The sequence below is a fragment of the Bombus vancouverensis genome, chromosome 3 (assembly GCF_051014615.1).
Source record: "Bombus vancouverensis nearcticus chromosome 3, iyBomVanc1_principal, whole genome shotgun sequence".
In the NCBI taxonomy this organism is placed as follows: domain Eukaryota; kingdom Metazoa; phylum Arthropoda; class Insecta; order Hymenoptera; family Apidae; genus Bombus; species Bombus vancouverensis.
Window position 1 is genome coordinate 14,399,673 of NC_134913.1, and position 13,124 is coordinate 14,412,796.

General features: G+C 28.3%; 4 protein-coding genes across 4 annotated transcripts; 2 read left to right on the forward strand and 2 right to left on the reverse strand.

The window, feature by feature from the left end:
• The first annotated feature begins 956 nt into the window (after positions 1-956).
• LOC117154123 (invertebrate-type lysozyme 3) lies at positions 957-2,915 on the forward strand. The gene is made up of 4 exons (XM_033328820.2): positions 957-1,124; positions 1,904-2,089; positions 2,522-2,595; positions 2,687-2,915. Exons 1-4 carry the CDS (start codon positions 1,055-1,057, stop codon positions 2,825-2,827), a joined length of 471 nt encoding a protein of 156 aa, XP_033184711.1. The 5' UTR covers positions 957-1,054; the 3' UTR covers positions 2,828-2,915.
• Positions 2,916-6,688, reverse strand: LOC117154117 (nucleolar MIF4G domain-containing protein 1). Its single transcript, XM_033328811.2, has 9 exons — positions 6,551-6,688; positions 5,995-6,457; positions 5,366-5,883; positions 4,971-5,255; positions 4,703-4,890; positions 4,411-4,586; positions 3,975-4,327; positions 3,477-3,608; positions 2,916-3,406 (listed from the first exon to the last, which is right to left on the reverse strand). Exons 2-9 carry the CDS (start codon positions 6,419-6,421, stop codon positions 3,116-3,118), a joined length of 2,370 nt encoding a protein of 789 aa, XP_033184702.2. The 5' UTR covers positions 6,422-6,457; positions 6,551-6,688; the 3' UTR covers positions 2,916-3,115.
• A 151-nt stretch (positions 6,689-6,839) lies between these two features.
• On the forward strand, positions 6,840-10,256 carry LOC117154120 (mitochondrial-processing peptidase subunit alpha). The gene is made up of 11 exons (XM_033328817.2): positions 6,840-6,949; positions 7,071-7,321; positions 7,396-7,475; positions 7,547-7,732; positions 7,936-8,028; positions 8,103-8,275; positions 8,435-8,570; positions 8,650-8,858; positions 8,926-9,091; positions 9,191-9,323; positions 9,640-10,256. Exons 1-11 carry the CDS (start codon positions 6,894-6,896, stop codon positions 9,816-9,818), a joined length of 1,662 nt encoding a protein of 553 aa, XP_033184708.1. The 5' UTR covers positions 6,840-6,893; the 3' UTR covers positions 9,819-10,256.
• A 42-nt stretch (positions 10,257-10,298) lies between these two features.
• Positions 10,299-12,740, reverse strand: RpL5 (ribosomal protein L5). Its single transcript, XM_033328821.2, has 6 exons — positions 12,604-12,740; positions 11,910-12,095; positions 11,698-11,832; positions 11,282-11,484; positions 10,844-11,021; positions 10,299-10,575 (listed from the first exon to the last, which is right to left on the reverse strand). Exons 1-6 carry the CDS (start codon positions 12,604-12,606, stop codon positions 10,387-10,389), a joined length of 894 nt encoding a protein of 297 aa, XP_033184712.1. The 5' UTR covers positions 12,607-12,740; the 3' UTR covers positions 10,299-10,386.
• Positions 12,741-13,124: the final 384 nt, after the last annotated feature.

Below are 13,124 nucleotides of genomic sequence, written 5' to 3' on the forward strand. Positions count from 1 at the left end.
TTTAAAGTATTTTGTTAATATTTTGTAATTATACCAATCTCGACACCTTCCTACATTATTTCCTAATGTAATATTACATTAAGAAATGAAAGATTATATTATATTAGAACAATATAATTGTAAAATTGCAAAATATAAATGTCTTTAAGAAAATGAATAGTGCAATTAACGCTCAGGATTCAATGAAAAAAAAGATAAGATACAGAAAGAAAGAAAAGAAAACCGTAAAAGCTTTCACAAGAAGCTTTGAGATGCTGTATCGGCTTAAAATCCGGTTTCAGAATAATTTTTGTCTCGTGAATAAATATATAATTTACGTAGTGAAGCAATATGGTATTGTAAAGAACAAAGAAGACGGAGTAAAAGGTGTCGAGGATGATATTAAATAAATTATTAAAATAAGCAATCCTTGATTACTTACATATATTATCAAATCTAAACCTCATACTCTTTAAACAGATTCTACTTATTTTACATCGTATCGTATAAATTACATCTATAGAAACACAATTTATATATAAAACTGTATACTTATGATCTTTCCGGATACACAACTGAATAAAGTTAGAGTTTTATTACATAACATTAGTAATTTTGTCAATATGCATTTGTTAATTTTTAATATATTAGTTTCAGTAATTTAGATAGTTCTAAGTAACTTTTTTCCAGGAACTAAAAAACATATAGATGTTTAAATGCCTACTGTAATTGATGTATACCTATTATAATTGAAGTATGCGATACAGATCAAAATATATAATTATTGCTGCTTTGATTTGTTTTTTTTTTTTATTTCTCTGCATGCCTTAGTGTCGCGACAAGTTGTGTTTTAAATCTTCCTTTTTCGATCACGATGTTTTCCAAGAGATAGTCCTTGCCACTGACCTTTGTTAGAATCCCCACCTCCGCAAGCAACAACGCGCGACAACTCTCTTCTATATAAAAGAGAACGTTACGAATATCGCGTGAATATTCTTCCACGCATCGTGACGGTATTTCCAAACATTAACGAAAGTAGAAATTCGAACAGAAATTGATTTGTTTCTCAAGGAGGATGGCCTTTTTGTTGAACACTTTGATTATAACATTGTTATCAATCGTTGCCTTTACATCCTTGATATATGGTAAGCTACGTTTGATTTTAATAGTAAAAGAATGATTATTTATATTTATGCTTAGCTCGAAGTTCGGAGATCATTAATTTTTGTGGATTAAATCGGCCAAATTAACTTATGTTCATAGACCATTTACATACGATTCATATTGATTGACTCTAATTATTAACTTTTACAACATACAATGATTATTCTGTTAGTGAACAACAGTTTAGACAGATATAAAAGGTAGCGTAAAATATCAAATCGTTTGAAATTATTTTTGATTTCTTCATTGTAAATTGATGAACAATCAAACTTCAATTATTAATATGTTTTTCAAATATTATATACTATATAAAAAGTTATTATTTAACTTTAATTATACTTCTGTTCAAACGGCATAGAACTACAGAGATGGTACACATTAAAGGTAAGAAGGTGTGAAGTATTGTATCAAGATTCTACCGCAGTAAAGAAATTTAGGATATTGTACAATAACTTCAAATATTTGCTTATTTATTAAAAAAAAAAAAAAAAAAAAAGGAAGAAGAAAAAGGGGAAAAAGAATGTATAAACTCGTTAACTCAGAATCCGGTTTCATGCTACCAAGCGATCATGCAACTACATATCGACGAATGGTTGTCTTAGAATATATGAACAAGGTTCGACAAGTTTAAGCAAATTTATTTAAGATAATTAAAAAGATCTTACTGTTAATACATAATTATATCCCCTGAATGTTTTTAGTCAGTTTTTCGATTTATTTAAAACTTCAAATAAACATTTTTGTTTTATAAACATAATAGGGCAAGAAGATTCGACAGGAAAAGAACCGGTATCAAGAGTATGTCTGGGATGTATATGCGAAGCTGCTTCTGGATGTAACATTACAATCGGTTGTGATGGATCCGTTTGTGGACCATTTCGTATAACATGGGCTTATTGGGCTGACGCTGGCAAACCAATTATTAACGATAGTATGACACAAGATGGTTCGTATTTATATGTGATTAAATATATAAGATGGTCTAAAAATCAATCCCAACGGTTTTTCAGGCCGATAGTCGGGCAAAAAAATATTTCGAATAAAATATAATTAGATTTCATTCGATTACAAATTACACTATTAAGAATTTCAAAAAAAGGTTTATTTCTATGAAAAGTCAAGGTCACTTCTATGTTCATAAATAGAATTATACATGTTTTTTTCATCATTCGGTGCATTTTTTAATTCTCTACAAAGAAGTCTGGTATTTGGGTTGAAAAATGATTAGTTTAAGTAAAACTTGCCATATGGAAGATAAGGAAAGATAACGCAGTACTTTTCTGCTTTCGTTCTGAAAAATTGTGAGGCAGACCACCCATTATAATTGAAAATGCAAAATAAAGCAGTAGAGCAATAAAAATACTTGTTTTTCATATAGCGTATCCACGATGCGTGAACGATGTACACTGTGCAGCTCGTACAGTAGAGAATTATATGTGGAAATATGGTCAGGTACGCGCATATATATTATGCATACAAATATCTATATATACATATTATCATGCAATTGTTTACTTTCCCTTTTTCTCTGTTGTTTCTATAGGACTGTAACGGTGATGGCATTATCAATTGTGATGATTATGTTCGTATTCATCAATTAGGAGCATACGGATGCACTAGTTCTTTAAACTCAAAATTCGAAAATATTTATAAGCATTGCATGCAGACTTTCCAGAACCAATAATTGGTAAACAATAATATATAAACATTTAACTGTAAGATTATACTACACATGTATACGTGTGTGTGTTCCAATAAATTATAAAAACAAATGCATAAGAATAATTTTATTTCAAGAGAAATTTCATTTTAGACATATTTAGTAATATGTTTAAACGTATGTATTATTGATAATGCTTATTAGTTGTAAAATTAATTGACGTTTCGGTATGAAATGTAGATGCTATTTATTTCGTTTCAACTATATTATTATATTTTAAAAAAAATTACTATATTTTATTGTACTTCAAATTTAAAACTCAATTTTAGATCCATGTAAAATTAATAATTTATCTACAAATTCGGTTCTCCCCTTTAGCATTGTTTTCTGTTTATCCAAAATATTATATGAATGTATATTTTTTACTAAGAAGCAATTTATAAATAAACGAAGGCTTTCTCTAAAAGTTTGTAATTGAGGAGGAACAGAGATCCTTTCAAACACTTGTATACAAGCTTGTTCATTTTCATGCAAAAGAATTCCCAACATAATTTGTCTAAGGAATTTCATAGTGTGCCTTTCTAATTCAGTAAAATGGATGACCTGCAATAGAATAATAATACATAATATTTGGAATAAGCATTTCTTAGTTACTGAAAGTTATAGCACTTACTTTTAAAACTGACAAAGCAAGACACTTTTCAATAAATAAATGTATTAAAAATTGTGCTAAATTAAACAATTGTTTATTGTTGTATGTTTCCAGAGTTTTTAATTTATCCCAAAGCGTGTATTGTATTGTGAGCTGAATCAAGCAAAAATAAATTATTATAATAAAATGTGAATAAGTTATATAACATATGCATGCATAGAATGTAGGAAAAAGATTGGTCAGTTCTTCTAAGAAATAATGAAAGTTAGCAATCTTTAATTATTGTTGAATATAAACACTAACCATGCATGTTGTAGCAATACTGACATTAAAGAATTCCACATGCACATTTATATATAACATTTTCTGTACATAATTATTGTAACTTGAAAATTAAATATTTGATTTTCCAATAAATATTTACTTTTACATTAAATCATGTTTAATACTGAAATGTTATTTTGACTAATCTTTGTTATACATCCCATGTAAATAACTATAAAATATAATATTAAGTACCTGATACTTTCTGTTATATTCACACAACTTTTGAGCTAATATTGCATAATAAGGATTAAACTTATTTTCTTGTAAGCAGCAATGCATTAATACATGTATGATTTCTGCTTCTTGTTGATTCTTTAAACCAAGATGATGCAGTTTTTCAAATGCATCTAAATAATCTTCAGCTGTCATAAGGATACAGAAAATATTTTTTCTTGTATCAGTATTCATTCTCTGTTTTCGTGCCAATTCCAGAATTTTTGCACCAAAATTAAGCTTATCATATTCTATTGCATTTCCTTTATCATTCACATTACTTGAACCAGACCATGCTGATCCTATAATCCACCACTTACCACTTTCATCAGCTGTAATGAAAAATAGATAAACTTTCACCTAACTTATGTATATAAGTACATTGTGTTTTAATTGTTACAAATATATCATTTACCATGTAATAAATCCATTAGAGACACATTGAACTGTGTTATTATATTGCCTTTGCGTATTACACTTTTTATAACTTTTTTCAAATGCTCCACGTGAGAAGGATCATACTGAGGTATTTTATTGATATTGTTATTTTTTATTGCTAGCAAAATTTCCAACATAAATTTAATTCTTGAACTGTGTGATAAAGAAAATTATTAAGATAAATTCTAATAATTTTCATTCTGTATGTGTGCGTGCATACGTGGGAGTGTATGTGTGTATGTATATTCAAAAAACATTAGATAACCTACTTTTCTCCATTTTCGTGACTAGCTTTTCGCTGTAGACTTTGTATAAATTCCTTTAAAGCACTTGGATCATCTTTTCTCAATGAAAATCCCACTGTTTTTAGAATAAGTAATATCAATTCAATCTCTTTTTCTGTAAACTTAGCCATCAATTTATCAAGTATCTGATAAAGGAGCTTATATCCAAATACCTACATAAAGTAAATTTAAAAAAGCTATTTAACTTTATGTTTGCTTTGATATAGATCATTGTTTAATCAAATTTCCATACTTTAAAATTATATAAATGTGAAATCATGAGAACAACATTATCCAATTCTTTGTTTGCTACATCTTGTAACTTTTCCATCATCTCAACAAATTGTTTAATAAGCTTTTCTAAAAAATTAGCTCCCACTTCAATACCAATATTAGCATGTAATATCGCAATTAACACCATATGCTCAGAAATAAGACGATCTGGTGTAAGTACATGTGATACTAAACTTTCAATCACTAATTCTGATAGTACATTGTTCATATTATTACGACTATTTGTCATATACATTTCTTCTATCTGTAATACATAACATAATATATAAATCATGCAATAAACAAATTCATCATAAATATATATATTTATTTACATAACTATTGTTTGCTTTACGTATATAATTATATAATTACCTGGTTTGCTATACTATACATATTCTGTTCTGTCACTCTGTTTAAACAACCCTTTAATTTTTTTTTTAAGGAAAGCAATTTTTCATCATTAGGATTCATATTATGCATAGTATTTGCTCGTACAGCAGGTGGAACATATCTGCTAGTATTATGTATAATATTGCCTTCTTTATCTCTTTTTCTTCCATAAATATCTTCCCATGTATCTTTGTCATTGATGTCAATATTATCAGGTTTCTTAGCTTCTGCCAATTTTGTCTTTTTGGTCTTAGGTACTTTCACTTGCATAAGTCCGTCTGAATCACTGTTATTATCAGATTGTTCCTCAACAAATGCATCAAAATCAATATTTTCATTCTTACTTTTATTAACAGTATCTGAATTGATATTTGCATATTCATTTCCTCCCACTGTTTCTGATGAATTTGTATCAAGATCAATATTAAATTCATTTTCTAAGATCTTTTCTGTTTCTATGATATGTTTCCTATCTTTCTCTAAACAAAAATCTAAAAGATCTAATTATATATTTATAATTATACATTAAGGAAATTAATAACAATAACAAATAAGTTACAATGTGTACATAATTACACACAGAAATTTTAATAATAAAATGAAAAGGATACAGTCCAAACCATCTGTTACAAAAGACTTAGGAATTGTCTTATTTTTTCTTTTATTTAATTTCAATCTTTTTTCTAATTTTTTAATTTCTCTGTCCTCTTTTAAATTAGCTTCATTAAGTAATTTGTGTTTTTTATTTTTCTTTTTATGTTCAAGTTCTTCAAGCTTCCTTTTTTTAATTTCTTTTGTACATTCCTTATATCCTTCTTGTATTGTTTTGTCAACTAGCTCGCTATGATTTGTTTTATTATCATTGACGTACCCACGTGTAGTACGTAATTCATTTCTGTTTTTTAAATAAACTGACCTATTAATTTTCTTTTGCTGCCTGAGCTCTTTGCGCATTTGTTTACGGGATTTCCCTGCTACTTTTAAAGTTGACCGTTCTACTTTCTTAGTTTTTAATTTCTTTCGTTTAAGAGAACTCATTTTTATTCTATTAAGTATTTAGGTAGGTTATGGATCCTGTCGAAATTTTACGATATAATTACTGGGCTACGTTTTTATCGTTTATTTTTTCATAAATGTAATGAAGCACAGAAGCATGAAAAAACTTACTTCTCTTACCAACTATCTGGTTAAAGAATAAATTAAACAATTTTTATCGCTAATACTTATGACATATTTAAATAAATCATCCATTACTACGTTTTCAAGAGTTCTAGACTCGTGGCACCACTGATTCGTACGCAATTTTTATTGAACACATCTGTATAAGTAGGTTTATAAATTTATAAATGTATGTTAATGTAAGTACATTTATTTAACAGGAGACTATTTGTAGGCTATTTTTGTCCAAGTTTTTAATATTGTCCACTTAATCATTTTTCACTTCTAAACTGTGAAGGTGACAAGTTAAGTTATATACATATAAATTAAATGATTTGATACGAACAATAAGATGAAAATGTTGATGCAAGTATCACAAAGTTCCTTGACAGTTATTTTTACTAAAAGGTAATTACTCTAATAGAAAGAAAGAATTTTACAGCGATATAAGTATCTTTCACTTAACCTTGTCAAGCTCATATTTATAAATCAACTTTTATATTATTAAATGTAATGGTATTCTTTACAGTGCAATACGAAGAAAATCTTTTTGTTTTTTAAAAAGATGTGATTTTTCCTCCCAGAAGGTACCTAATAATAAAATAACACGAAAATCAATTGTTACACCATTTCCTCCATTAACCAAGCCAATACCTAATTTACCTAAAGCAATCTATGCTACTGCTAAAGAAGAACATCAGGTTACTAAAGTAACAGTTTTGTCAAACGGATTAAGAGTTGCCTCTGAAAATCGATTTGGCCAATTTTGTACAGTAGGCGGTAAGTACAAAAAATGTTTGTAAAAAATCTTTCATTTTAATTATTTATTTGTACTATAAAATAATGTTTTACAGTATTGCTTGATTCTGGTCCTCGATATGAAATTGCATACCCCAATGGTATCTCACATTTCCTAGAAAAGTTGGCATTTGGAGTAAGATTTTTAGAATATAATGAAGAATTAGTATTCAAAGAATAAAAAAAATCAGTAATTTACTCTTTCAGTCTACCAAAACGTACAAGAATAAAGACCAAATAATGCTAGCTCTAGAAAAACATGGAGGTATATGTGATTGTCAAGCATCCAGGGATACATTTGTTTATGCAGCATCTGCAGAACGTCGTGGATTGGATACTGTTGTACAAATTTTGGGTGATATTGTTTTAAGGCCTCAAATTACAGAGGATGAGGTAAATGTTTTTATACGATATCATCTTACTTATATCACTCTATTTATAACAGAAAGTAATAATCTTTTATAAATTTCAATAAATCATAAATCAATAAATTTAGGTATATTACTTTCATAGAGTTAGACAAATTAGTATAATCGTTTGTTATATGAAGATATAGAAAGAATATAAAAATTCAACCTGGATATCAAAATTTTTAGATAAATGCAGCAAGACAGATGATTCGATTTGAGTTGGAATCTTTACTTACAAGGCCAGAACAAGAGCCAATACTTATGGATATGATTCATGCGGTAAATAAAAAAAAAATATTTCTGGAAAATTTTAAGAATACTCATCTATTGTAAGTAAAATTTATTCTGCATAGGCTGCATATAGAAATAATACTCTTGGTCTTCCAAAGATTTGTCCAAAGGAAAATATTGACCATATAGATAGAAAAATATTATTTGAGTATTTAAAACATCATTACACACCACACAGGATGGTAGTAGCTGGAGTTGGTGTAGAACATGAGGACCTTGTTTTAGCAGTTCAAAAGTAATTATATGTAAAACTGTTAAGTATTCATCAATATAAATCAAAATACTACTAGATTGATTTTTACTAATTTAAAAACTATCTCTCATAGTTTATATCATTTATGCAATTTAAGTTGTGATATTCACTGTTAGGTATAATTTATTATTGTTATTATAGATATTTCGTTGAAAAAAAATCGGTTTGGGAAGAAGAAGGAGAAAAAGAACAAAAGAAGAATAGCTCGATATCAATAGGAAAATTTTCAAATACAGTTGACGCTTCAATTGCTCAGTATACTGGAGGTTACATACTAGTAGTTATCTCTTTAAATTAAACATACTAGTATTTTTGAATATTATTATTTAATAGTTTTAAATTGTATAATTGTATAGGAAGAATGTAATGTACCTGTGTATGCAGGACCTAGTGGTCTACCAGAATTATCACATGTAGTAATAGGTTTGGAAGGCTGTTCTCATCAAGATTCAGATTTCGTAGCAATGTGTGTTTTAAATATGATGATGGGTGGTGGTAACAGTTTCAGTGCCGGGGGTCCAGGAAAAGGAATGTATACTCGTCTGTACACGAATGTACTTAATAGGTAAAATATGAGATAAGTTCTTATTCTTTGAAAAGCTAAGTATTGTTATAAAACAGTTATTTTGCAGGTATCATTGGTTGTATAGTGCAACTGCATACAATCACGCATACGCTGATACAGGTCTTTTTTATATTCATGCATCTTGTACACCCTCTCATGTCAGAGACATGGTAGAGGTGATCGTACATGAGATGGTTACTATGACAAATAATATTACAGATAATGAATTAGCGGTATGATTTCATTTATAAGTTCTATTGTGCACATGTGTGCAATAATTATGTTTTTCTATCCACTTTTAATCTTAATTGGAGAATTTTTTAATAATGTAGAGAGCAAAGAAGCAATTGCAATCTATGTTACTTATGAATTTGGAACAAAGACCGGTTGTATTTGAAGATATTGGAAGACAAGTTTTAGCCACTGGTTCTAGAAAACGACCAGAATACTTCATACAGGCAATTGGTATTGGTCCTATATTATACTGAAGTATACGGATATTGGTTGCTCGGAACCTTTCATGGAAAATCTATTCTTTTCTCAATTCTTGGTCTGATTCTATCTAGTTATTTCAAAATTGATATTCGTTTTCCTTATTTCAACACATCCTTTAAAAATATAGTAACTTTCCCCCAAAAATGTTGACATAAATCTCTGTTGCTACTCAAGAAATTCTTATCAGTCAATATCCTTATATGTAACTATATATAAATTATATATAAATATGAATATTACTCATTAATATATATGAACTAGCTGTATTTGTATTATTAATTTATAGATGAGATATCGAAGGATCATGTAACAAATGTAGCACGTCGTTTACTTAAATCACCACCTAGTGTAGCAGCTCGAGGGGAAGTAAGAACTGTTCCGTCGATCGGAGACATTCAAGCTGGATTAATTGACGAGCGAGGCAGATTGCCTGGTTCCCGTAGTAGATTATCGCTTTTCCGCTAGATCAAAAAAAATTGTTAATCTAAAGATACGTATACGTTCTTTTTAATATCATAAATCTTTGACAAAATTATTCGCACATATACATTTGTTGATTTATCATCACACAGGAATTAAATTTTTATATTTGAAATAGCATATATGTAATTTGTTAATTTATTTACGATTAACATTTCAATTTGTTTATTTTTAATTTTTCTGTCTATTAAATATATATCCGTGTATTGCACACAAATGCGTTATGTAAAAATTTATGTATACAATGTAGCAATACAAATACGAACAATGAATAACATAATTATTACATGTCATATACATTTATCAAGCTAATAGTAAAAAAGAATATATTTATATCTATAATTAATAGACGAGATATTTTTGTGTCGTCTATATTAACGATTAGTGTGATGTACTTTTAAATAAACTATTGCATAAAATAAATTTAGTATTATATTCATTAACATAATAATACAAATTACAAAATTTCCAGTACACATTGTTTATTTTTATACCAAAACATTCCTCATGTATACATGAACATTGATTTTGATGCAGAAAGTTGACAATAAAACTAAGCTTCTACTTCCGCCAGTTTTTTTAGGAAATTAGCTTTCCTTTGAGCAACACAGTTTTTCCTTTCTGCTAAAGAAAGTTTGCGGCGATTCCATCGCTTTTTCACCGGTATTTTTTCTTTAACGATCTTTGTGTGTTCTGGATTTGCACGTATAGCTTCATGTGCGCTCTTATAAATACCCTCAATCTGTAGACAAAAATTATACAAATGTCTTCTAATATATAAAATTATATATAATATATAGAATATTAATATATAAATAAAAAATAAATAATGGAAGTGAAATGTAACAAAGGTTAATGTGAAAAATGCCACAATCAATGCATTTATCTTTTAAAACCAATGCACTTATTATTGTCCAACTGCGACACTGCAAAGATCATGAAATCTTGCAGTAATTATAAGCTGGACGAATGGGTGACTGAATATGTAAATAAAATGTATGAACACTTACACTATCAGCGGTAATACCATTTTTGATGTACTGTGAAAATTGTCGTTTGAAAGCATCGTCATCATCTTCTTCTAATGTTCTCATGTAATTTGCAACATGTTGTCCAAATATGTGCTGCCGATGAACATCAGCATTGAAAGATTTTGATTCACTATCATACCCAGGAAATCTCTTGGTGCTATTTATGGAAAAACAATATAAAAGTTTAAACATATGTTGAAAAACATATCCTGTATTATTTCTATTTTTAATTATATATTATCAGAAACACATTTTTTCATCTTTTTATATCCATGCAAAGACAGTAAATTGTATTGTAGAACACGATACAAAATCATGTCTTGCTACGACTCAGATGACGCGCATGTGTATGGTAACATCATATTTTTTTTCATAATACATCTTAATATCTTTTATAATAATTATGTTAACAAATACCTATGTGGAATATTGAGACCACCATCAACAGCACCTTTCATGGCGCCGAAAACTCTAGCACCAGTAGTTGTACGCATTAAACCAGTATCTAAGTAACATCTGAATGCCCCAGGACCTTCGTCTAATTCTTCAACGTTATATTCATCACCAGTTACTTCTGTTGTTCCAGTATACAAGGTATCTAGGCCTAATTTTTTCAATAACTATAGAAAAACATATGGTATCACATAATTTTGAAAACCGATCCAACTTCAATCGTATTGAATATTATACAATTGTTGTTCAGAAATATATAACAGGGAACAATTAATATCTCTTCAGTTATACATCAAAGCGAGCTGAGTGTTTCATCATTAAACAAATATTTAAGTATAAAAATATATAATTGTAGAATAAAATAATAGAAAAATATTTACTCTTCGTGCTAAAAGAAGGCCTGTGCAATAGGCAGAAGCATAATTTGTAAGCCCAACTTTAATGCCATATTTTGGAAGTTCATGACTGTATGCTGCACATACAATTCTATCTCCTTCAATCCTTGAATACGCAACCTACATGTATGATAAATTTTAATAATTGAAAGATAAAAGTCTTTTTAATAGATTTTAAATTATCTAAATATATGTACCTGACAGGTAATATCCTTATTTGATAAACGTACAATTAATCTGTATTTAGGAGTATTATATTTATTTTTATCCTGAATAGTTAATCGTTTACGTGCATAATAATCTGTCTTTCCTTCACGTCGCCTTCTGAACTTAACTTGGTAACGTTTGAAGTACTGTTTATTCTTAACAACCTTTACAAACCCCTAAAAAATGATACATATTACACTTTTTAGATTAAAAGAGAACTATAAACTTTTTGTTTAATCAGTATATAATATTCAGTGACATAGGGAATAATTTTTTCATTCATTTGTCAAAGTGAGCTAAAATTTTCATCACTTAAAAATCAATATTGTTTATTAAAAGAATTTACTGAAAATTTCTTTAACGCTTTTAACATATTATTTTTGTATCTTTCTTTCCAAGTATACCTATGCTAATAATGTAAATTAAAAATAAAGGGCAAGATCGCACTTTTGATGATATACAATATACAATTTATTGATTTGAGTAATAAACAAAATATATTATTAATATATTACTTATTTCACATTATTGAAACAGTATATGATAATCAGCTACATGTTGTAACATGGATATCATTCCTGGAATCCTTTTGAATAACATGCATCTACTACTTCTTGTAATATCAAATCATTTGTATAAATAATTAGGAATCTTATTTATCGAATTACATTAATCTTTACTTACCATATTACCAATAAATACAATGAAACTTCTTTTCGAAACACTACCTTTGAATGTTCCACGACTTCCACGTATCAAAAGGAAGTTCTCGTGTACACTCGTTGCGACCTCATCGTGATAGCGCCATCTACCAGTTAAAAATTTTACTTCTTATTAGTAGTTAGGTTCCATTAACTTACTGATAGATGGCATTCATTGTGCACAAAATAGGACCCTTTGTGCTAATTGCATATATAGTTAATTATTTACGTAAGAAATTGGAATAATATTATACAGAGAAGATTTCTGGGAGTTAAAGCTTTGATTTAATCCGAACAGTTCGAGAACTCGTCTTATAGATCGAGAAATTTGAGTCCTTTAATTTCGTAAAAACATTAGTTCGACTGTTTCACTACTAGGTGTTATAGTGTTACATGATCCACTGATTTGGACGATTTTTTAAACTTACTTGAAATTAGGGAGAATATTTAAATAAAACCAGGGATATAATTAATTTTGAAAAATTCCTTGTTCGTATGCTCTAA

What these genes read in the sequence shown, in the direction of transcription:
- LOC117154117 (XM_033328811.2), bottom strand. Translation starts at nt 6,421, where the DNA reads ATGAGTTCTCTTAAACGAAAGAAATTAAAAACTAAGAAAGTAGAACGG. An exon ending in CACATTTATATAATTTTAAA is followed by an intron (nt 4,891 to 4,970) that starts GTATGGAAATTT and finishes TACTTTATGTAG; the next exon opens with GTATTTGGATATAAGCTCCT. An exon ending in AATATAACAGAAAGTATCAG is followed by an intron (nt 3,609 to 3,974) that starts GTACTTAATATT and finishes TGCTTGATTCAG; the next exon opens with CTCACAATACAATACACGCT.
- LOC117154120 (XM_033328817.2), top strand. Translation starts at nt 6,894, where the DNA reads ATGAAAATGTTGATGCAAGTATCACAAAGTTCCTTGACAGTTATTTTT. An exon ending in TTATGGATATGATTCATGCG is followed by an intron (nt 8,029 to 8,102) that starts GTAAATAAAAAA and finishes TATTCTGCATAG; the next exon opens with GCTGCATATAGAAATAATAC. An exon ending in TTACAGATAATGAATTAGCG is followed by an intron (nt 9,092 to 9,190) that starts GTATGATTTCAT and finishes TTAATAATGTAG; the next exon opens with AGAGCAAAGAAGCAATTGCA.
- RpL5 (XM_033328821.2), bottom strand. An exon ending in GCCTTCTTTTAGCACGAAGA is followed by an intron (nt 11,485 to 11,697) that starts GTAAATATTTTT and finishes GTTTTTCTATAG; the next exon opens with TTATTGAAAAAATTAGGCCT. An exon ending in ATGGTATTACCGCTGATAGT is followed by an intron (nt 10,576 to 10,843) that starts GTAAGTGTTCAT and finishes TTTTGTCTACAG; the next exon opens with ATTGAGGGTATTTATAAGAG.
- LOC117154123 (XM_033328820.2), top strand. Translation starts at nt 1,055, where the DNA reads ATGGCCTTTTTGTTGAACACTTTGATTATAACATTGTTATCAATCGTT. An exon ending in CTTTACATCCTTGATATATG is followed by an intron (nt 1,125 to 1,903) that starts GTAAGCTACGTT and finishes TAAACATAATAG; the next exon opens with GGCAAGAAGATTCGACAGGA. An exon ending in ATATGTGGAAATATGGTCAG is followed by an intron (nt 2,596 to 2,686) that starts GTACGCGCATAT and finishes TTGTTTCTATAG; the next exon opens with GACTGTAACGGTGATGGCAT.